The sequence below is a fragment of the Mirounga leonina genome, unplaced genomic scaffold (genome assembly GCF_011800145.1).
Source record: "Mirounga leonina isolate KUSES-001 unplaced genomic scaffold, KU_Mleo_1.0 Mir_150, whole genome shotgun sequence".
NCBI lineage: Eukaryota > Metazoa > Chordata > Mammalia > Carnivora > Phocidae > Mirounga > Mirounga leonina.
This window is the reverse complement of record NW_023270374.1, coordinates 2,247,528-2,271,061: the sequence shown is the minus strand read 5'-3', so window position 1 is coordinate 2,271,061 and position 23,534 is coordinate 2,247,528. Positions and strand designations below refer to the sequence as shown.

Below are 23,534 nucleotides of genomic sequence, written 5' to 3'. Positions count from 1 at the left end.
TCCAGCAGGCAGAAATCTGTGGTAAGAAAGGAGGCAGGAGAGTAAAGAGAACCTAGCTGTAAAGGAGGCATAGGGAATAGTTGATGGCTGGGTTAAACAGGTAGAATCCACAAAAGGTAAGTAGAATGTATCACACCCTGTCCCATATCTTGATTCCTCATATCCCAGTTCAAATATTACCTTCTCCATAAGTCTTCCCCAATTCCCACCAATGGCGCTTCTCTGTCCCATATACTTCTTATGGCATAGCACTATAAAGCTCTGTTCTGGGGGCTTTCTTCCTCGATAAATATGAAGGCAAGGAGAGGGTCTTGCCCATCTTGGCTGGTGTTTAGAAATTACACTTGCCTGAATAATGGAAGAACCAAGTGGGTATCATAAATATGTGGAAAATGTACAAACCTGAAAGAGAGTTGAGCAACCATGCAGGGAGATTTCCTGGGTTGGTCCTTTGGTCAGATTGGGGGCAGAGCCCTGAAAGGATAAGGCTGGGGTCTCAATCTCAATTGGAGGCAGAGCCCTGAAAGGATAAGGCTGAGGTCTCTGGGGTCTCAACCTGGGCAAGCCCACTGGGCAAAGGCCACTGCGGGATGGTGAGTGAGTTGCATTCTGGCTCCAATCCCGCCCTGGCAGGTGCAGTGGATAGGAGGTTTCTGAGGCTGCAAGATGGGAGTTGGATGCTGGAGGAACCCTCTGTTGCTGTTGGCTGCCCTGGTCCTGGAAGCCAGACTAGGTCATTTTCAAAGGTGGGAAGGCTTCCAGGAGAAGTCCATGAGCAAGACAAACATGAATTCAACACTCCAATTCTTCATGGAAACCTACAATAATGCTAGCAATGACACCTACTTATTTCAAGTCGACAAGCTACTTCGAAGTCAGATGCAGGTTTGTGCCTCAGTTCCTGTGGATGTGGGCAGTGCCCACTTGGACATCCGGGGACATGGTATGGCTCCCAGAGAGAATCAAGTGATGGTTTCACCAAGGTGGGGGGAGGCTTCATTTGGGATGAGCATGCTTTGGAGTTGTTTGGACCCCAGACTTGCCTTCACCATGCTTTGAAATGCTAGCCGAATGACTGGAATGAAACCTTACTCTGTTACTCTTGGTCTGAAGTAAAAACAGCTTCTGAGGTTCTCAACTGTTCTTTCTTGGGAAGAATTGCCTTTTGTTCTGAAATTCGTCCTACCAGAGTGACAGCTGATGAAGATGACTTTGTTTCTGCTTTGGTGAAATATAAATGTTCTTTGTAGGTTCCCCCTCAACATAGTTTTTCAGTGTCCAGGGCTGTCAAGTCTGAACTTTCTAGTTGTACTCTATAGAAATCTGGGATTGCACAGGAAATTTTTGGGGGGTGGAAAGGAGAAGAGGGAGTGAGAAACAGACTTCAATCAGATCATCTCTCTTTTTATGTGTTTTGCATACAAAGTTTTTTTGAAATACATCAATTGAGGGTGATCGAGGAAAGAAAAGTTGTTTGAAAACCACTTTCATGGGTCCAACTTCCCTTCAAGTTTACATAGTAAACTATACGTTAGTTAGGGCAGAAGCAATAGCACATTTTTTAGTTCAATTAACCCGATTTGGAAAAAAAAAATTGACAGAAGAAAATGTCTCTGGCCGGGAGAGAGAGGGGCAATGGGAACAGGAGAAACCAGCAAGGGTGGGGCGCAGAGAGGGGCAGGCAGTGTTAGTGTGACACGAAGCAGGCCTGACATCACAATGTGGACATCAGCCTGTCCCTGTTTCAGTCACATACTCTTGCCCCAAGATGGTGGCTCATCAGGCCCACAAACACTGAGGTGACTTGGACACAAGGTGGCGGCTGTTGACCAAAATTCTTGCCAAGTTGGATTGTTCTCCCAGGTCATGGTTCCCAAGGATAAATCTGAGACTCCCAGGAGGTCTGTCTTGTGGAATCAGTCCATTATCATTAACAGTTAACTCCCGAAGAATAGTTTATGAACAACCTTTTAATGTCATTCAGATGGATAAAAGAACAGAGTGTGTGTGCCCCGACGTAGCTAGGTGACCTGGGTCCTTTTGCCACATGATTGTGTGCGTCCTAATACCCCACAGAGGGGTGTAGGAGGTGGGCCTGATGAGCTGCCTGCACCCAGGTTCCAGGTCCCTCTAATTGTGAGATCTATGTCAAGCGCCATTCATACTCTCCAGGCCTGTTTCCTCACCTGCAAGTGGGCAGAATAAGTGTGAAGCCGCACTTGTGAAAATATTTGTATGACTATGATGATTCCTCTTATTACCTAGCAATCCAGTCTAATAATGAATGCTAAAACACTTTGCACACTGGAATGTCAGTAAAATTTATGGCCAGTGTTTTAGATTTTTCATACCTATGGAGTATGCTGAAGGTCAGTGTGAAAGCCCTGCAAGATGCCAACACCTGGATGGAACCATCGTCCCTTGATGAAGAGCTTGGAGCCCTGCATCCCGAAGTTCTTCAGGTGGCAGATGCTGGGACCAAGATGGCCATAACGCCCTCAGGCCTCCTCCCCCCCCCCCCCGCCCCCCCGCAACCACCCTGGGCTTTTCTGGGGGCACTTTCCTCTAGGGGGCAGTGTGGCTGCTCTCTCCCTCTACCACCACCAGGGAGAGCACCAAGCCCTCTCTGTTGGTTTGACCCTAACATAGGGACAAGGAAGCAGGGAACTTCCAGGAGCTTCTCCCCTCCCCAGGGCAGAGCTCTCTATTCCGTGTGTTGACTTGAGGGACCCAGCCATTTCCAACAGAGGACATGAATCACCAAAGCATTTGTTGGAGTTTCACTTCAGGGTGCAGGTCCTGCCACAAAAGGCTTTCCCAGCATCCCTGCCCTCACAGTCCTTACAGCCTGGCACTTGATCATGAGCACAAGAAGACAGATCCCAACAGCTGGGAATAGCCCTGGTGTGTGTTCTGCATGGTTTACACATTCACTGTTTGCATACACCCTAGGAGGAAATTGGCATTCTTCTTCCCATTCTCTAGATGAGGAAACTGAGTCAGAGAGGTGGCAGGGCTTGGACAAGGAGATAGAGTTAGCAGGGGATAAAGCCAGAACTTGAGCACAGTTCTTCTGTCTTCAGTTCTGTTGCTTTCCTAACTCCATAGCTGCTTCAGAGTAATGTTCCCCACACTTTGCTAAAACATTTAATAATTCGTAATAACTTATTTTAAAATTTGCTTTGTGCATTCAGTGAGATGCATGCTTCTCTTTAGCCCATGCAACAACTCCTTGAGCAGGCATAATTATTATCTGGACTCTGTAGTTGAAGAAAGGGAGGCTGCTGGGCATTTGCTCAAGGGTGCAGTGTTAGTAGGAGGGAAATGAATGCCCCAAATCAATTCAGTTTCTAAGCCTGTGTTTTTTAGCTGTGTTTTTAAACTGCTTTCCATCAGGTTGGTTGGGAAGGAGAGTAGGGAGGGAGGAAAAGGATGAAACGGAGGGACAAGATGCACCCCTATGCATTCTGAGGATCATGTGTATAGATATGGGGGGTATTCTGGGGCTGCCGGGCAGCCAAGCTCAATGTCTTGCCAATCCCTCATCCTGAGGTTGCAAGGGAGACAAGTGAGAAGCCATCTGTGACTGCAAAAGTGAGGCCAGTCCAAAGCAAGGGGAAGGGCTCTGCACATGCTGGGGGCCGACCAAGGGCCTCAGCTGTCATTGTGCATCCTCCAGCTGGGAGGAGAAGAGGGAGCCATGCTTTTACTGGATGAGCTCTGGAAACAGGGATTGTGGCTCCTGGGGCTTCATCTCCTAGGTTTTCCTGGGGAGGGTCAGCAACTGGATGCTTGGAGTCAACACTAACAGTGTTGCTGTTTCTCGGTAGCTCACGACTGGAGTGGAGTATATGGTAACTGTGAAAATTAGCCGGACCAAATGCAAGAGGAATAGCACAAGTAATTCATGCCCCATTCAAAGCAAAAAGAAGCTGAAAAAGGTGTGTGGTGGCAGTCATCTGAGCAGGGATTGTATCGCTTCTCGGCCTTTTGGCTAAGATCAAGTGGAGCAGGGACTTGTGATCAAAGGGGGAAAAGTAAAATTTTAAAAAGTAGACCACAAGTGGACATTGACAGCTTTTCTAGCTGTGTAGATATGGGCCTTAGGGCTGCTTGATGCCATTGGAGGTGCCCAGAGGTGGGAGGAAGGCTCTCTAATTGGGCAGTCTCCCCACCCTGAGCTGTCATAGCCCCGGCCGCTGGCAGTCTCACCCCTGCCCCTCAGGTGGAAGTGGTTTCCTTTCCCTGGGGCTTCGCTCTGCTCTCGGCTCATACTCTATATTCCTGGGAATTGTCTAGTTTCCTTCTTGTCTTCCAACCTCTGCCCATCTTTTCTGGCTTTTCCCAGTACCACCTGGTGCAACCACCTGCAAGCTGGCAGACACGAGGGACACTCTGTGCCTGAGTGCAGGAGCAGGAGGACTGGGGCTGTGGGCAGTGCAGCTGTCCCAGGCTGTCCTGCCCAGACTTCATCCCAGCATCTGGCTGGGCTGCAGGCTCCAGGCTCCAGACCTGTTTCAGGTCCCAGTGACTGGGCAGGGGGCACCCAGGGTGACATCCCTGTTCAGGCCAGCCCCACTCTGCCCCCACCATGTGACTCTGAACAGATCCCCCTCACCCATGTGGTCATTGAGCAGACACAGAGACTGGTCCAGATTCCCCAGATAAGGGCTTGTTGGGGGGCAGGAGCTTTTTGTTCACCTTCAAAAAATATTTCCCTGAAGGCTGTTTTCTTTCTCCTTCCACAGAGTTTCATTTGTGATTTTTTGGTGTACACTGTGCCCTGGATGAACTATTACCAACTCTGGAACAACTCTTGTCTGGAGGCTTGAATGCATTGGTGCAAAGATGTACGATAAAAACTTAGATGGTCACACTGTGCACTTTCTATTAGACTTCTGAAGGGCCTCATCCTCCTCAACAGGATCTCCACACACCTGCTTGTACTCATGCACACATGCACACTCACATATGTGCATGTGCACACTCACAACGCACTCATACACAGACACACTCACACATATGCAGACACACGCTCATGCACATGTTCAGTGGCCCTTAGGGGGTGGGTGCAATTTGAACAGAAGGATGTTAACTCTTTGGAGGAAACTCATAGTTTTTCTACTTCAGTGCATGTCTCTGAGGTTTGTTGTGATTCAGGCAATTTCTGACCACCAGCCTGAGCTTGCAGGAGCTCTGTTTCCTCTCCATACTCTCTGTAACTTACATATCTTTGTGAATGTGGCTGAGGTCCCCAAGTTCACTGGTTCAGTAACTCAATAGAAAGACCCTCAGGACTCAGCACACAGTTGTACTCACAGCTATGACTTATTACAGTGAAAGGGTATAAGACAAAATCAGCAACGGGGAAAAAGTTAATGTGGAAAAGTTCAGGGAACTAGGTGCAGGTTTCCAGACTCCTTTCCTGGTGCAGTCAGACGGTATGCGCTTAATTCCCCAGCAGTGAGTTGTGATAACATGTGTGAAATGTATTTCCCAGGGAAGCTCATTAGCGACTCAGTGCCATGGGTTTTTCCCTGCACATAGGCAGTTTCTGCCTAAGGCGTGTCCAAACTTCAGACTCCCAGAAGGAAAAAAGGTATTCAGCATAAGTTACATTGTATAAACAGTATAGACACAATGAGGTCCTCCCAACACTTAGGGAGAGTTTTATATCAGTGTAGGGAACTGTTTGCCATCCAAGTTCCCACACTCCAACCAAGGCCAACTTCACAAGTGGGCCTTTCCAAGGACAGCAGTCTGGGATGGCCGTGTGAACTCTTTTCTTCAGAGAGAGCTCCTGAGCCTCCCATGTGCTCATTGTTGGAGGAATGAGACCTACAGCGTCTTCCCTCATGTGACTCATAGTTGAGCAGAGTAGGTGTTCACTGGACCAGAAATGGGGATCAGATGAAGGCTGAGAAACTCCTCAGTGACCAGACCCACCAGCACACTTATAATGGCGACTTGAGAGAGGATTTCCAAAGGGGAAGAGTAAACACACAAATAAGAACCTCAAATTCACCTGAGTGTCTTGAGAGAGAAGGGAGAGTGGAGGTGCAGTGTTAAAGGTGGTGAAATTCTCATGCAAGAGAGAAGCCAGAAGCATCCAGTTCTTCAAATCTAATGTCATTGAAGGCTGAGTGGGTGATTTGCATGGGCCTGCTGTCCTCACTTTCTCATTTGGTTATCACAACAGCCTATGAAATAGCAACTCTCACCTCCATGGTACAGGTGAGGAGCCTCTCCAGATCCTACCATTCTAGCTGAGTTTGGCCTGTTGGTTGAGCTTTTACAAATGGAATCATACAATATATATTCTTTTGTTTCTGGCTTCTTTCATTCAACATATTTCTGTGTAATTGTAGCTCACTTTAAGATTGTGTAGAGTTCTATTTTGTGATTATACCACACTATACTTATCTATTCTACTGATAATGAACTTTATGGTAGTTTCTAGTTTCTAAGAATAAAAGCTATTAAGAATAAATATGCATGTGTGTGTCTAATGGTAGACATATGCATGAGTTTCTGTCAAGTACACAACTAAGAGTGGAATCCTGGATAATAGGATATGTGTACATTCAGCTTTTAGCTAATTTACTCAAGATTTTTTTAACATTTTAAAATTTTTTACTTAATTTGCCTCTCTAATGCTATTTAATTATTGATTTAAACCTTGTTCAACTTCTAAGTTCTTACTTTTAAAAATATCTTTTAGTTATATGACCTAATTGTTTTGTTTGTAGCTTTATTTTATGTAATTTCAAATGATACTTTATTCTTTTAATAATATTTTACCAAACTTTATGGCTTTGCTTTGAATTTTTAAGATTTTTTTTTATTTATTTATTTGACAGAGAGACACAGCGAGAGAGGGAACACAAGCAAGGGCAGTGGGAGAGGGAGAAGCAGGCTCCCCGCAGAGCAGGGAGCCCGATGTGGGACTCGATCCCAGGACCCTGGCATCATGACCTGAGCCAAAGGCAGTCGCTTAACCGACTGAGCCACCCAGGCGCCCTGCTTTGAATTTTTAAAGTGACCTCTTCCTGCTCCACCCACCTGACTTGCTTTTATGAATGGCAGCTAGGAAGGACAGACACAAGGTAGGTCTCTGTGAAAGGAGTGGGGAGTCCAGGCCCTGATGTCTAAGAGACCCAAGACAGTTTTCCTTATGAGAGAGAGGCAGAGAAGGATTTAGCAAAGAAACGTGGAGGAGAAGGTGTGTGAAGACAGAGGCAGAGAGGGTAGTGATGTGCCACAGCCCAGCAAAGCCAGCAGCCACCAGAGGCTGGAGGAAGCAAAGAACAGATTTTCCCCTAGAGCCTCTGGGGGGAGCACAGTCCTGCCAACACCTTTAATTTTAGACTTCATGGCTCCAGAACTGTGTGAGAACAAGTTTCTATGGTTTGAAGTCACCAAGTTTGTGAAAACTTGACAGCAGCTATAGGAAGCTTATACCCTGGGTTTCCTTTTTGCTTTGTATCTCAGACTTGGAGATGAAGAAGGTGGAAACCTGGAAATGACAACAGGGGCAGATAAAAAAAAAAGTCTCAGCGAAAGGTTGCTCTCTCTGGCCAAAAGGCCAGGATGGGGCAGCCCATTATGACAGAGAGCATTTAGATAAGTGCTTTACTCCAGGAAAATACTGCAGGAAAAATGAGGCTCCACAATCCCTTGACCCCCCGGCAAAGGCTGAGTGGGGAATGTAGATTTTCACCCTCTTGAGACTGTAATGAGGAACCTAGCACTCAAGTTGAAATGGTGTCAGAGAAAGCCAAATAGGGTGCCAGAGCTTTTACCTCACTGAGTGTCAACATGCCCCCCCACTCCCTGTGGTGATAGTGGAGGCCACATGGAAAGCCGGGACTTCTGTTTCTCCCCACTGAGCTAGTGTGAGAAGAGGCATGTGGGGAGTCATCAGAGACACTCCTGCCCTTTCCAGTGAGAATAGTATCAGCAGAGGCCTGGGTGGGGAGGCTGAATTCCCATCCCATCCGACTGTGATGAGGAATCCCCCCCACCTGTGTCAACAGAGCCTGAATGAGGAACGTAGCCTTCAGTCCCCACTTGGCAGTGATGAGGTGGTGTCCCTCTTCCCTGCAGAGCACTGTCAGAGGAGGCCTGCTAAGAGACATATAAGTGAGATCCAGAAGCACAATATGAAAACACCCAGGTTTTAATAGACAATCACTTGTCCTACTAAGAATAAGGAAAATGTCAACTTAAATGAGAAGAGACAATGAACAGATGCTAACATAGAGATGACACAGATCTTAAAATCATCTCATAAGGATTGTGGAAGGAGCTGAGATGTCCTTCAACAGATGAATGGATAAAGAAGATGTGGTTCATATATAAAATGGAATATTACTCAGCCATCAGAAAGGATGAATACCCACCATTTCATAAGGATTTTAAAGCAGTCATCATAAAGTGCTGCAATGATTAATTGTCAACATGCTTCAAACAAATGAAAAAATGGGAAGTCTCAGAAAAGATACAATTTCGGCAAAGAAATAGAAGATGTAAAGAAAAACAAGTGGAAATATTAGAATTGAAAAGTACAATAACAAATACAAAATTAGGGGCACCTGGGTGGCTCAGTCGGTTAAGCGTCTGCCTTCAGCTCAGGTCATGATCCCAGGGTCCTGGGATTGAGCCCCACATTGGGCTCCCTGCTCAGCAGGGAGCCTGTTTCTCCCTCTCCCACTCTCCCTGCTCGTGTTCCCTCTCTCACTGTGTCTCTCTCTGTCAAATAAATAAATAAATAATCTTTAAATAAAAAATTAAATGTGTGGGCTCACCAGTGGAATGGAAGGAATAGAAGAAAAGTAAATGAACCAGAAGCGAGAAGAATGGAAACTATCCAATCTGAATAACAGTGACAAAGTCGACCAAATAGAAATGAACAGAGCCTCAGAAATTGGTGTAACTGTTACAAAATATCTAACACATTGGAATTGCAGAAAGAGAGGAGAGAGGGGGGCTAAAAAACTATTTGAAGAAATCATGGCTGATCACCTCTCAAATTTGGCAAAAGACATAAACCTATAGATTCAAGAAAGTGAGTAAATCCTAAACAGGATAAACCCAAAGCAATTTACAGCAAAACGCATCAGAGTTAAACTTCTGAAATTTAAAGACAAAGAAAAAAATCTTGAAAGCAGTGAAAGAGAAAAGGCACCTTACCTTTAGGGGGAAAACTCCAATTTGAATGACAACAGATTTCTCATAATAAACCATGGAGGCCAGAAGAGCTGCAATGTTTTTCAGGGTCTAAACAAAAAGAAAACTGTCAATCCAGAATCCTATATCCACTAAAAATATCCCTCAGGAATAAAGGGGAAATAAGCCATTCTCACATGGAAGGAAACTAGAGAATTTGCACCAGAAGACCTACATTAAAATAACAGCTAAAAGAAGCTCTCTAAATATAAAGGAAATTTAAAAGAAGGATCTTAAAAAAGGCATCAGAAAAGAAGAACATAAAAAGTAAAAATATGGGTAAATACAATAGGATTTCTTTCTTTTGAGTTTTCTAAATTATGTCTGATCATTAAAGCAAAAATTATATCATTTTCTGATGTAGTTCCCAATTATGTATAAGAAATATTTAGGACATTTGTAAATGAGGAATAATAAAGGGGTGTAAAGGGAGGTAAACTTTCTACATTTCATTCAAACTGGTAAAATATCAACACCAGCAGACTGACAAGTTATGTATTTATAATGTCATATCTAGAGCAATCACCTAGAAGGCTGTGCAAAGAGATATACTCACAAACAGTATAGATACATAAAAATAGAATTCTTTAAAAAATGTTCAAGTAACTCACAGGAAGGAAGAATAAAGAAAACAGAAACAAAATACAGAGAGAAGAAAAAATAAAATAACAGACCTAAGTCCTTTCAGCAATTACATTTAATGGAATGTGTAAACTACATGTAAATGGTCTAAATAAGCCAATTAAAAGACAGAGATTAGTAGAGTGGATTAAATAAACATTGACCCAACTATATGCTGTCTACAAGAAACTTACTTCAAATATAATAATATGTGTAAGTTGAAAGTGAAAAGATGAAAAAGTTATATTATGTACACATTAAAAGAAAGCGAGAGAAGCTATATTAATATCAGATAAAGCAGACCTCAGAGCAAAGAAAATCACCAGGGATACAAAGGGACATTACATACTGTTACATCCTTTGGAAAATAGTTTGGCAGTTTCTTTTTCAAAAAGAGAAAATCCTAAAATATACTTTACTGTATGATGCAGCAACTGCACTCCTCAGCATTTAACTCACAGAAATGAAAACTTACCTCCACACAAAAACTCATACATGATTGTTCACAGAAATTTTATTAGTAAAAGTTGAAAAGAACAAACACATCTTAAAATAGGTAAATAGTTAAACAAACTGTGGTGCTATAGTATACCATGGAGTACCACTCAACAATTAAAAGAAACAAGCTACTGGTAACATGAAACACACTGGATGGATCCCAAGGGCATCATCACAAAACTCAAAAGGTCACATACTTGATTCCATTTATATAACATTCTCAAATTGGCACAACTAAAGAGATAGAGAATAAATTAGTGGTTGCAAGGAGTTTCAGATGGTGGGGAAAGGGAGGTGTGACTCTATAGGGGTTAGTTCAGAGTATCTTTGTGGTGATGGAATAGTTCTATATCTTGATTGTGGTTACAGTCACACAAATCTACACATATGACAAAATGACACACATGCAAACTATACCAGTATCAATTTCCTGCTTGTGATATTTTTCTATAACTACAAAAGTTGTAACCATGCAAGGAAACTAAATGAAGCGTACAAGAGACCTCTCTGTACTAACTTATAACTTTCTTCTTTTTATTGTTTAAAAATAAAAAATTTAAAAAAAATGGGCTGAGAAATCCAAAATATCAATGGGCACAAATGTTCTACCTTTCCTTTATTCTACCCCAGGTAATAACCTTTGCCTTCAAACAAAGCAGCCAAAATGCCAGCAGAGAGTTGAATGATGGATTAATATTAAATTACTACTGCTACTGCCAATATTCTTACTAATCATTAACATTTATTTGAATATTTGCTTTGTTAAGTAATTTACATGCACTATCATCATTAATATTATAACTACCCCAAGAAATAGGTACTGTTATTTTAAGTTAAAGATGAAGAAACTGTAGGTTAACATTTTCCTGAATAGTTGGTGGAGGGGAGTCCCACCTGGGCGCCACCTGAAACAGGGTCCTGAGCATTCCAGAACTTTGGTAGGAAGTGTAGAAGGCAAAAATATTGTTCTTTCAAAGCTCCCAGCTATCTCTATCTGGTAGAGAATTGATGTATCTATTTTGCATCCTTACACAGTCCACATGTAGAAAGAGTACCCTATTGGCATTCTGCCTTTATCTTCCCACATCTTATCTTTCTGTGCACATCAGCCTGCTCTGCCCTCAAGCCACCCCAGGCCAGTGGTACTAGGGAATTAATGCCTCCTAGGAGCTCTTCTGCAGCCAATAACTGACTGGGGCTGTTGCATAAATACCCCACTCCCTCTCCCTTCAGGTAGATGTGTGTGTGTGTATGTGTGTGTCTGTGTGTGTGTAAGAAACAGTTATGAGTGTGAGTGTGTGTGTGTGTATGTATTTTATAATGTCCTTAGAGTTCCCCAGTGGTATTAAACCACAAGGCTTTTTCCTCAGTTCCTGGGGATGATATCTTTTTCTCCCCTACTGGATGTGAATGAGGACAGATGTGACCCAGCTGGCAGCCCTCTGAGACCACATGGAGGAAGTGGAGTGGAGAGATGAAATTGGTGACAATTTTTGAAATCCCGAATCAAGCTATTGGCTGGGGGTGTGTGGGATCATTCCCCACTGCTAATATGGCACCCATAGAAAGGGAGTCCCTTTGACATAGTATTCCCAGTTTCTCTTCACCCTCAATTATTTCTCTCCTGGAGGAATTATTCTGATTTGTCTATCTGGGATGAATAAAGTAGTCATGGTACCCCAGTCCTCCTCTTTTCCACATGGGCACATATTTTCCTTGGTAACTCCAAGTGAGGAAGTCCTCTGTGAAGAGACCTGCTCCAATTTTGCTGATGCTAGGGGTGTAAATCTAGAGTTTGGTATTAGACAGTTCATTTTCCTGCAAAAATAACACACATCTCCCAACTAGTCCTTATCAGTAACAAAGACCCTCATCTTTTAAAATTACTTGTATTATTTGTCCTTGCTCGACACTTTAAGCAAGGAAAGGGATATTCCTCATTGGGCCCTCAGAGAAGGCATTGTAGACCATACTTGCACACAGCTTTTGTCTAATCAGGTAAGTGACCTACAGTTTCTTCCCTCCTCCTCTCTTCTACTTACTCTACAGTCTGAAGACTCCTACTTGAAATGAGGCTGGGATTGAAGTTCTGCTGTCATGCAGGTATAGGCTATAAGGTCAGGAATTATCCACATCACCTGATTAGAATCCCCAAACTGCCCTAGCCCAAAGTACCTTCAGATTTTATTATAATGAACTGAAGAATTTGGCAAAAAAGAGTGGAATCATAAACATTAAGAGTGTTAAGAGCATTACGATAATAGTTTGACAAACATTTATTTTCTATATTGAGAATTACTGTTTATTGCAGGATATTTTCATGCATAATGATTGCAGGTGTGTGCTCTGGGACACCTAGCCGTCGGTGCAGTTTTTGTTCAGAATTTTGTACTTTTCAAACCAAGGAACAACAAACACTGCGTAGAAGCACTCAATTTGCTAAAAAACAAAAACAATATTTTAAAAAGGTCAACAAGCAAAGTGAAAATTTTAAAGGAGCAAGAAGAGGATATAACATATGCAGTTGGGGAAAATGACACCACCTCACCATGCCTCCAATCCAAATATGACTTGACTTTTATTTTGATTTCAGTCACTTGATGGTAGTATTGCTGAGATCATCAAATGCCCTTCTGTTTATGGTGATAATTGTAGACTAGAAATAGGATCCATCCTGCCATACTCACAATAGGAACTAGTGATTCTTTTTTCCTCTTTATTTTTACTCCTGTGTCATTTACTTCACACTTTCCCTTACATGGCCTCGGCTGACTTCATCCATCCATCCATCCATCCATCCATCCATCCATCCATCCATCCATCATCCATCCACTTGGATCCATCCACTTGGACTCACCCATCACCATCCATCCTTCCTTCCTTGCACTTTTGTCTGTTCATCCACTGATCCATCACACCCACTCCCTCCTTCCCTTGTCCCCATTCTCTCTCAAGACTTTGCTTTTCTTTTTCACTTCCCTCTTGTCCCATAATGAAAAATTAATAAACATGATTTCTTAGTTTGATTTTGTTTTCTTGCTCTTCCTTTGAAAGCCCAGGGTGGGGTGGGGTGGGAGGCTTAAACACTTACATTTCTCCTAAAACAGAAATCAGAATACCAGTTCTATCAGTTCAATCACTAACATCCAAGAAGATCTTCTAATTTTACTCTATTGTTATATTCAGTTATTCAGCCAACTTAGCTCTCCCCTTTACCTCCCATAATTCTTTCAACAACAAAGGAAACGCACCTGCCAGGCAGGATCTTGGTCACTCTTACCTTCACTTTTCCTCTTTGAGCAAGCTGGTGTTATCTATGCTTTCTTTTCAAGCAGGCTTGAATATACCCTCAGTAATTCTACTCTACCTCATCCTAAAACCACAGAAAACCCCAGTGGGATCTTTCTGAATTAATGTGTATTCATCCAGTACCTTGTAAAGTTCCCCTTCCTGAAAGGAGCAGTTAGAAGTCTCGAGCTTTTGACAGGTGGTCCGCCGCATTTCCATGTTCACACGATACTCCATATGGTCAGTAATCTGTGAGGAGCAAGTGGCAAAGAGATAAAAGGACTTCTCCTTTCTCTGTAGGTTCTGGTGGCAAGAACTCCTTTGCATGGTGCCCAAGGTCAAGCACTCCTTCCTGGACAAATTGGTGGGCTTCTCTCTCCCCTTCCTATCTGACTCCTATCTTTTTACCATTCAAGTCTCTGGGCAAAGACATCCCTTGGACAACTCAAATGATACTAATTGTTTTGGGCAAGGGTCTATAAACTGTAAAGGTCCTGATAGTCAATCTTTTAGGCTTTGCAGTCCATGCAATCTCAGTTGCAAGTACTCAACACTGCTGTTGTAGCTCAAAAGCAGCCTTGGATGATGTGTGCATGCATGGCATGGCTGGGCAGCAATAAAACTATTTACAAAAATAGGCAGCAGGCCTATTTGGCTCCTGGGGTATAATCTGTTGACCCCTGGTTCTTAGGTATTATTTAAGTAACTTCATCTATGCCAGTGAATTTGTTTCTCTTAAAATTCCCACTTGAAACTAAATGAGGCTGAATTTCACTTGTATGGGCATTCCCTTTGGACTGTCCCCATTGGAGAGGCATGGCTAGGAGAGGGGGCTGAACTGACCCGTTTCTCAGCCTTCAGAACACGCACAATCCGGAAATTGTACTTGTCGTTACTCTTCTTGTTGAAGTCATTGATCACATATTGCATGGTGGCTGTCACATAGGGCTCTGATGCAGGAACTTCTCTGACACTCAGAAAGGTTTTCTTTTTTTCTTGGTAGGTGAGGGCCATCAGGGCCACCAGGATGACCAGCAGAAGTTGTGGGGCCTGCCAGAGTCTGGCCATTGTCCCTAAGCTGGGAAAGAATAGGAAGACCCCCCTCCTTACCCTCCAGGGCCCAGCAGGAACCCACTGACCTTCCTTGCCTGGTTGGATTTAAATGGTCAGTGGTGGACACCCACAGCCCTCCTCCTCCTCCTTCTCCATCTGTAACTGGACCTGGTAAATGAGCAGGAACACTCTGCCATGGTTGGCAATTTCAGTCCTACCTCCTCTTCTTCTTTTTGCATATGTTCATCTCTCACACACAAACACTCATGCAAATACTAGTCTCTTCTCTTTTGGGGGCTTCTGTCTTAGCAACACACACTTTCCTGCTGTCCCAGCATTATCTGGGTGGAAGTCAGGCCAGGGGCCTCTATCTACTGAACCCACCTCAGCCAGCACTGTGGGCAGTCTGGAGTGACAGGAAGCAAAGGAGACATGGGGGATGCTGAATCACAGAGCAGTGGAGCACAAACAGGTCAGCCAAGTGAACACCACATCCTCCCTGTCCTTTGATTTCCCTTGGACTCTTCTTATCACCCTCTCCCTCTTCCCTGCCTGGCCAGGATTTCACCTTTCCCTCAGGCGCAAACCTTGGTCTCTTCCTCTGTGCTAATAATTCTTTTTTTTTTTTTAAGAAAATTTTTGTGGTTTTATTGTATCATGAGGCATTGAAACATCTGAACAAATCAGTATCTGGGCAGTGAGGAACTTTCTCCTTCACTTCGTTGTGTTACTAGAGCAACTTGTCAGTAGATTAAAAACAAGTAAATAAAAAGACAACCTTTTGCATTACTTAAGACTTTCCAAGGCATGTGCTGGTACAACACAAACTTTGTCAGATGCAACTAGTGTCCAAACATCATGCACAATACCTCCATAGCTGCAGCGCACTGAGCCTGCTCCCACCATGGCCCTGCTCATTTGTGTATAATATTTGGAGCATCTGGAGGAATGTGAATAGTATAAAGAAGAGGAGAAAGGAGGAAACAGCAAGAGTGCCTGGCTGGGAGGAGGCCAGCCGAAGCTGTGCAGGGAAAGCCTGAACATGTGATTGGTGCAAACCCAAGCATCGTTAATGTTCTTTAATAAGAATATCTGGTGGAACCCCATTCATGATGGGGTCTTGATCAGCCTTGAGCTGGCCCACAACCATGCTGATGATGCAGCTATCTGGCGTGGGCTGATGGTTCTGCACTGTGATGCTGTGCTGGATTTTCTGGGACGGAAGACTAGACAACCTCTCCACAATAGAAGCTTTCCTCTGGAACTGCTGTCCTTCCCACATAAGGCATGACGCATCAATATAAATTGTGCCTAGTTGGTTTCTGTCATGTTGAATGAAACTGGATCCAATCTGCTCTCAGGTTGGCTTGTGTGTCATTCTGAAGCATCATCCAGCCTTGTTGAGACCCAAAGGGTTGGCACAATGGCAGCAGTGGTGTGACCGCCTGTGTTAATAATTCTTACCTTTTTAAAAAAATATTTTGTTGGGGTGCCTGGGTGGCTCAGTTGGTTGAGCGACTGCCTTCGGCTCAGGTCATGATCCTGGAGTCTCTGGATCAAGTCCCGCATCGGGCTCCCTGCTCGGCGAGGAGCCTGCTTCTCCCTCTGACCCTCCGGCCTCTCATGTACTCTCTCTCTCTCTCATTCTCTCATTCTCGCTCTCTCAAATAAATAAATAAATCTTTAAAAAAAATATTTTGTTTATTTATTTTTGAGAGAGAGAGAGAACATGAGCAAGGGGAGGGGCAGAGGGACAAGCAGACTCCCACTGAATAGGGAACATGACTCAATCCCAGAATCTGAGATCATGACCTGAGCCAAAGTCAGACCTTAACCTACTAGCCACCCAGACAACCCCCTGTGTTAATAATTCTTAAATTTGGGAGGTGCATGCCCCCCTCAGAGAAGACAATGCTCCCCAGAAAACAGAGGTTGTGCCCCGTATGGGGAGCAGACTCCATGTATGGGTGAAGTCATGACACTACTTCACTTTCCACTGTCCCTTTGAATGGACTCGGCTGTGCTATTTGTCCCCTGTAATCTTTCAGGCACTCTCAGACAATACATACAGCCTCAATCCAGTAATCAAGAACCAGTCTCTCCAGATGGTCAGAGCTTGGAATGTGTTGTGAAGCTGCACTTCTCCCTCTTGAAGGCCTGACTGTGGGGAGGAGTGATAGCTCCTTTTTTGTTTTCCCCATCTGTTCCATCTGTTCCATCTGCCCCATCTTACCATCTTACCTCAGGACCCTTCTGGTGTGAGGACCAGGGGAAGAAGAAGGGGTGGGGGTACTGAGAAGTCCCTGCTTGGCTCCAGCTGCAGTGCTCTTGGACTTGTTGGGAACTGTGCAGTGTACTGTTCTTTGGGTCACTTCCTGGCTTTCCCCCAGCCTCCACCGCTAGTAACCTCTCCTCCATAGCTCTCTTGGAAGTTGTGTTAGTTTCCTAGGGCTGTTGTAATGAGTTACCATCAACACTGGCTTAAAACAACACACATTTATTATCTCACAGTTCTGGAGATTACAAATCCTAAAATTAAGGTGTTGGCAGGGTTGCATTCCTTCTGGAGGCTCTGGAGAAGAACCCATTTTTATCCTTTTCCAGCTTGTAGAGGCTACCTGCATGCCTTAGCCTGTAGCCCGTTTCCCATCTTCAAAGCCAGCAGTGTAGCATCTTCAAATGTCTCATCTGACCTCTGATTCTTCTGCCACCTGTCCTTCTCTGACTCTCTACCTCCCTCTCACAAGCACGCCTGTGATTGTGTTCAGCCCACCCAGATAACTGAGGATGACCTCTCCACCTCAAGAACCTTAACTTAATCACACCTGCAAATCCCCTTTGCTTTTGGAGGCAGCCTATTCACAGATTCCAAGGGTTGGACAGGGATATTTTGGAGGGACACTATTCTGCCTGTCATAGCAGTGTATAATGCTCTGTCTTCCAGCTGGTTGCTTGCCCCATGGGAATCCCTTGGTTTCTCTTGGCTAGGGTGTGTGGGTCTTCCCACCCCAGCTCTCTCTGCTCAGGCCAGTTCCAGCCCAGCCCCTTCTTGGGTGCCCAGCTAGAAAGCATTGAGTCAATCTCAGCTTGTCGCTTTGGTGAGGTTTGGACAGGAGCTCACCTTGCTTAAAACTTTCCCTCTGCTCTCCAACTCCTGACTTTTACTTCCTCAATATCTATGGGTCTTCTCCTTCTGTGAGAAATTTCATATTCTTCCCTGGCACCTCACTTTGACATCTGCCTCAATTAAAAAGTCCATTTGAGCATTCAGTAATATCTACATAAAATGTTGCATATAACTTTAGAGGGGTTATAGATCCCCAAATTACACCCACCGTCATGGGCTCTGAATGAAGAACCTCTTTTCTACACTCAAAGCTACTAAGAATTTGGCCACATTCAATGCATCCATAGAGGGGACCCCTATACATCTGCCTTCATGCCAGGTCCTTATTTTGAGATCTGATCCTATATTTCTACCGGGTTGCCGCAAATGTCTTTGAAAGTCCCACTGTGTACTGAAACTCCTCAAACCCAGGACCAGATCATTCTCTTTACTCCCCTCACACTCCCTTGTGGGAATACCACATACTGTCCCTTGGAAGTCCCAAAGGCAGCCACCAAGGCCCACTCAGTCTTCATTCATTTCCAGCCCACCTCCTGCCATGGATCATTTATGGGTAACATGGACCAGTGGGTTTATTGCCACAAGACAATGCATCAATGGGTATACTTTTCTAGCACATTTATCTTATTAAACAACAACAACAACAACAACAACAACAACAACAACAACAACAACAACAAACCATTCTTCCTGGCAGTAGGCTTTCCACATTCCACTGACAGTTGGTTTGGAGGCTGAAATTAAAAGCGGAGGGAGGATAATTGCCCGCTGTCAGAAAGTCTTCCTGCTCAACCTTGAACAGGACACTTAGTTTCAGGTTTACACAGATTTGCTTAATGTACCTCCTGCCACAGGCTTGGATGTGCTCCGTTGGAAGATGTTATCTGACCACCAAATTTTCACCTCAGATTGATGGACATGCTGAAGAAGTCTGCCTGGTTTGTTTCTAAAACTCATACACTCTCCAACTCTAGTGATTTTGTAAGTTCTCTGGTTATGTCAACCTTAAAAAATAAAATTGCCAGTTATTTTACTGGCAAAGTGAGTTTATTTGGAGATAGCAGAGAAATCACAATTCAGGACATACACAATATGGTGAACCATAGGAAAGTCCGAAGAGACCAAAGGAAGGTGAGCTTTTATTAAGTTTTAGGAGGAAATCAGGGAGGGTTATTTTGAGCAAAAGTTCACTGGAGAAGAACGAGTGTTTCAGACTGTGGTGGTTTCTCATTGGCTGCAAGGAGGGCTTAGTGTGCAGTTGTCAGGACAGGGAGGGGTTTCCTTCTTTTTCTTAAAAGCAGGAGATCAAATTCCTATGTGAAAAATGTCCTCCTTGTCAAGATAATTTTTATCTTTTCTCTTCCTGCTGGTGCTGCCTGCTGCCAGGAGCGGTATGTGCAAGAGAGTGCCCCCTTCAGGGCTTCCTGACTCCATTTTAAATGTGGAAAGAGCTGAGATGCCCTTCAACAGAGGAATGGATAAAGAAGGTATGGTCTATATATACAATGGAATATTACTCAGCCATCAGAAAGGATGAATACCCAACTTTTACATCAACATGGATGGGACTGGAGAAGATTATGCTAAGTTAAATAAGTCAAGCAGAGAAAGTCAATTATCATATGGTTTCACTTATTTGTGGAACATAAGGAATAACATGGAGGACATTAGGAGAAGGAAGGGAAAAATGGGGGGGGATTGGAGGGAGAGATGAACCATGAGAGACTATGGACTCTGAGAAACAAACTGAGGGTGTTAGAGGGGATGGGGGTGGGGGGATGGGTTAGCCTGGTGATGGGTATTAAAGAGGGCACGTACTGAATGGAGCACTGGGTGTTATACACAAACAATGAATGATGGAACATTACATCAAAAACTAATGATGTAATGTATGGTGATTAACATAAATAATTAAAAAAAGTTAATGATGTACTGTATGGTGACTAACATAACATAATAAAATAAGATAAAATAAAAAAAAAATAAATGAGGTGTCCTTCATGCATTTTCACATTTCCCCCTTTTGATCAAGATCTTCCCTAGAGAGCATCACTGATCACAAGTCAAGGTTTTCCCCATTTAGTGCTTTTGTCCCTTGTTGCCAGGAAGGCCCTGTCCTGGCTGTCATGTCCCATGTTGGAAGGGAAGCTGCACTAATTCAAACTACCTAGGCCACATGTGAGCAAAAGGAAGGGTAGGAGGGAGAACTCTCAGGCCTTTTCCACCTATAGTCTATATCTTATCAAGGTGGTAAACATTGGAGATCATATCCAAGCATTGAAACAGCATCACCCTCTTTGGTGCATTGCGTCTGCAGACATTTGACAGGCAACAGGTACGAAGTTCAAGAATAATTATGTGAAGGAGAATTAGAGGTAATATGATAAATCCGGTTTGTAGGATGATTCTAAGCCAGGAGCTCAAACCTGAAGGTAGCCAGCTAAATAGATCAAAAGACAGTGGAGTGTGAGGAGAAATTTGTCGTAACTGGTGTGCTTGTTCTCTGATCTTGTATAATTGAATTTCTACTTCTCTAGAGGCATTTATCCCTGTACAAAGGATGGAATTCACTACGGCACAAATGCCTCCTTGTCCAGTACGTAGATAATCAAGGGCCATGTGCTTGCTTTAGCCAAGGAGTCAAGTGATCATCACTGGGCTGCTACTGCTTTGGCTGTGGGGTTGGCTAATTTTCCTAATATTAGGGAGAGATTTCTGGTCATGTGTTGGTTGGCATGCGAGAAAGGGTCTTCCTATGGAGGCAAATCTGGAGTCATGTACGCCTCCTGGAAGTTTTTGTTGAAGGTGGCAATGGCGGCTCAATGGCAGGGCAATTGGGTAACTTCTGATTTGTTATGGATGCTGACACGGACAGTTAAATGTCCCTATAAGCATGGACCCCTGGTTCACCAGCTATCTAAACATTCATATGCCCATGGGAAATGCTGTCTACTGCAAACAAAAACGAAACTGGTTGAGGCACAAAAGACTCCAGTTTAAGTTTGGTTATTGATAGATTAACTGGAATTTCTTGATTGGCCCTTTCAAGCATGGGTTGGGGGAGTGAGATGGTGTAGGCTTGTAAGCCCCTTGCAGGCCAGATCATTTGAGGACTGCAGTGAGGTTAAGGTCGGCCAGGCAGGCCTAGGCCAGAAGGAGAAAATGTTCTCTTCCCCTTATCTCATGTTGCAAGTTCTAAATGCCTGGATCAGCAGGAAGTGGCTCTTGCCTAGCTTAAAGTGTATCTTTCTAAACAGAAGTGTTCTTTCTAAAGACAAAGAACATGTTGTCTCCAAAGGAAGGATGGCTAAGAGAATTCTTTATTCTGCAAGCATAAACAGAATGTATTTTGTTCTTATTGAATTTCGTGTATATTTCACTTCACGGATGTTGGCTTGATACTTTAAGTATACATTGTTATGTTTATCTGATCACTGCGAGTATATAGCTATGTGAGTAATAAACAGCAGTATGCAGTTGCAAGTGCTGCCTTTGCTCTGCATCCCCTGTGTCCTGGTGATTTCGTAGACCCTTACCCAGGGACCCCAACGCACTAGACGTTGACAGGGGAGTTTGGGATAATATCTGTGAGAAGCCATCCCTTCTAAAGGAGTCTTTTCTAAAAATCTCACAAAAAGCGGTAAACAACTTCTAAACCTTTGGCAGAGCTATAAATATCTGGGATGTTCCCACCAGAATTCCCAGCCTTTTAAGTAATCATAGCAATTGGAGGAATTCTTTTAAATAAGGATCACTGTCAGACTGCAAATCTGAAAAGACAAGGCAACAAAGTATGAGCCTATCAAAGAGTGATTGCAGCCTGGCCTGGAGGAGTTAAGATGATGTGTGTACAGAATGGAAAAAGAATGGTTATTCTTATACTGGCCTTTTCAGCTGGCTGCACAGACTCTTTTGTTGCTCAATGTATTGGAGTATAAACATGTTGGATCATTCCACAGGAAGAAATACAGTGTATATTATGGTCCAGCGCATACCTACATATATAAAACCATGTAAGTAACTGAAATAAAAGTTTAATGAACTGACGTGTATTTCCTGTTTTCAGTATATGCCATGCATGCACTCCATTTTGTACTGTATGAAATTATTTTTAAACTTATATATAAATAATAAGTCTATAATATATCATCTATAAATTATAGATAAAACTGAAGATATATTATACATTTATCTGTGTAGATATAAATAATATGCATATTTTCTATTTAAATAAATGTTAATCCTAACTCAGCAACAGTCTGAAAAACAAGAAATCACAGTAAATCCTTCTATAGGTACAAGGCTATCGTGAAAGTTCCATGGCTTCTCACCTTCCAAAGGAGTGTCTGCTACTTTGCCCACATTCTTTCAGCTTCAATGCAGTTTGTGCAGAGTTAATTTATGCATATTACTTTAAGTGTTCTGACATTTTCTCTTGATTTTTTTGTGTTCTCAGCTCTTCCAAACTTTTTTTTTTTAATTATTTATTTATTTGAGAGAGCAAGAGTGAGGGAAATCACAGAGGGAGAGGGAGAAGCAGACTTGAATCCAAGCAGGGAGACTGATGCAAGGCTCAATCCCAGGACCCTGGGATCAGGACCTGAGCTGAAGGCAGACACCCAACTGACTGAGCCACCCATGAGCCCCCTTTCAACCTTTTAAACATAATATTTGCTCTGCTGCTCTTGGCTGCATTCTTTCATGTGTCAGGGGCCTCAGCTGGGTCCACTTGGTTCTCTTATACATGGCCTTTCATGCTTCAGTAGGGTAACCTAGGCATGTCCCACGATGGTGACAGGCTTTCAAGAGAATGAGAGGATGTCCTTGGGGTTTAGGTTTGGAATTGGCCCACAGACACCTCAGCCACATTCCATGGAATAAGATAATAGACCCCACCTCTCAGTGAGAGGAACTGTAAAGTTGCCTTTGCAAAGGGCGTGGATATAGGGAGGCTTAAAAAACTGTAACCATTTTGTCAATCGAGCACAGAGTATTAATCCCAAATAAAACTATATTTTCCTATTCTTAAAATGATAATCATACCTGCTGTTCAAGACTATTATCTGTTCACTCTTTCTCTCCTAAAAGATGAACTCTTTAGACTTTTTTTTTTCTGCTCTTCTGTTCCCCCCAGGATGGGGGGATGATTTTATTTCTTCCTTCCCCCATATTTACTCCTTGAGTTTGAGGTTCATTTATTGTCCAAGGGAGTTCAATTATTCCAATGCCATTTGTTGAAAAGAGGGTTTTCTACCTTGAATTGCCTTTTACATCAATGTAAAAAATGAATAGGCTATCAATGGTTATATTTCTTGACTGTTCTGTTCCATGTATTTATCTACCACTTTGCAAGAACCATACTCTAGCCATATAGGATTTTGGGGTAGGTAGGATTTTCACAACATGATGCATGTAATCATACAATGTTTCTAGGCATACATATAATCATGTTGTATGTGAATAAGAAGAGCATATAGTTTGGTCATATTTTTATTCATTTTGACCATCTCTTAATTAAGATCACTTATATTTAATGTAATTGTTGATGTATTTGGATTTAGCCTACTATTTTAGTATTTGTTTTTGTTTGCTACTTCTTTTTTAATTTTCTGATTTTGCTAATATTTCCTACCTTTCCATTCATTTCAAAAGGGCTTACCTTTACTTCTTGGAATGTTCTATAATGGTTGCTTTAAACTCCTTGTCAGATATTAAATTA

General features: G+C 43.1%; 2 protein-coding genes and 1 pseudogene across 2 annotated transcripts; 1 reads left to right on the top strand and 2 right to left on the bottom strand.

The window, feature by feature from the left end:
- The first annotated feature begins 666 nt into the window (after positions 1–666).
- On the top strand, positions 667–4,832 carry CSTL1 (cystatin like 1). Its single transcript, XM_035006516.1, has 3 exons — positions 667–885; positions 3,831–3,941; positions 4,749–4,832. The coding sequence occupies exons 1-3, from the start codon at positions 667–669 to the stop codon at positions 4,830–4,832; spliced, it is 414 nt and encodes a 137-aa protein (XP_034862407.1).
- A 7,870-nt stretch (positions 4,833–12,702) lies between these two features.
- Positions 12,703–14,703, bottom strand: CST11 (cystatin 11). Its single transcript, XM_035006515.1, has 3 exons — positions 14,479–14,703; positions 13,780–13,884; positions 12,703–12,786 (listed from the first exon to the last, which is right to left on the bottom strand). The coding sequence occupies exons 1-3, from the start codon at positions 14,701–14,703 to the stop codon at positions 12,703–12,705; spliced, it is 414 nt and encodes a 137-aa protein (XP_034862406.1).
- A 771-nt stretch (positions 14,704–15,474) lies between these two features.
- Positions 15,475–16,066, bottom strand: LOC118011586 (annotated as a pseudogene).
- Between the last annotated feature and the right edge of the window lie 7,468 nt (positions 16,067–23,534).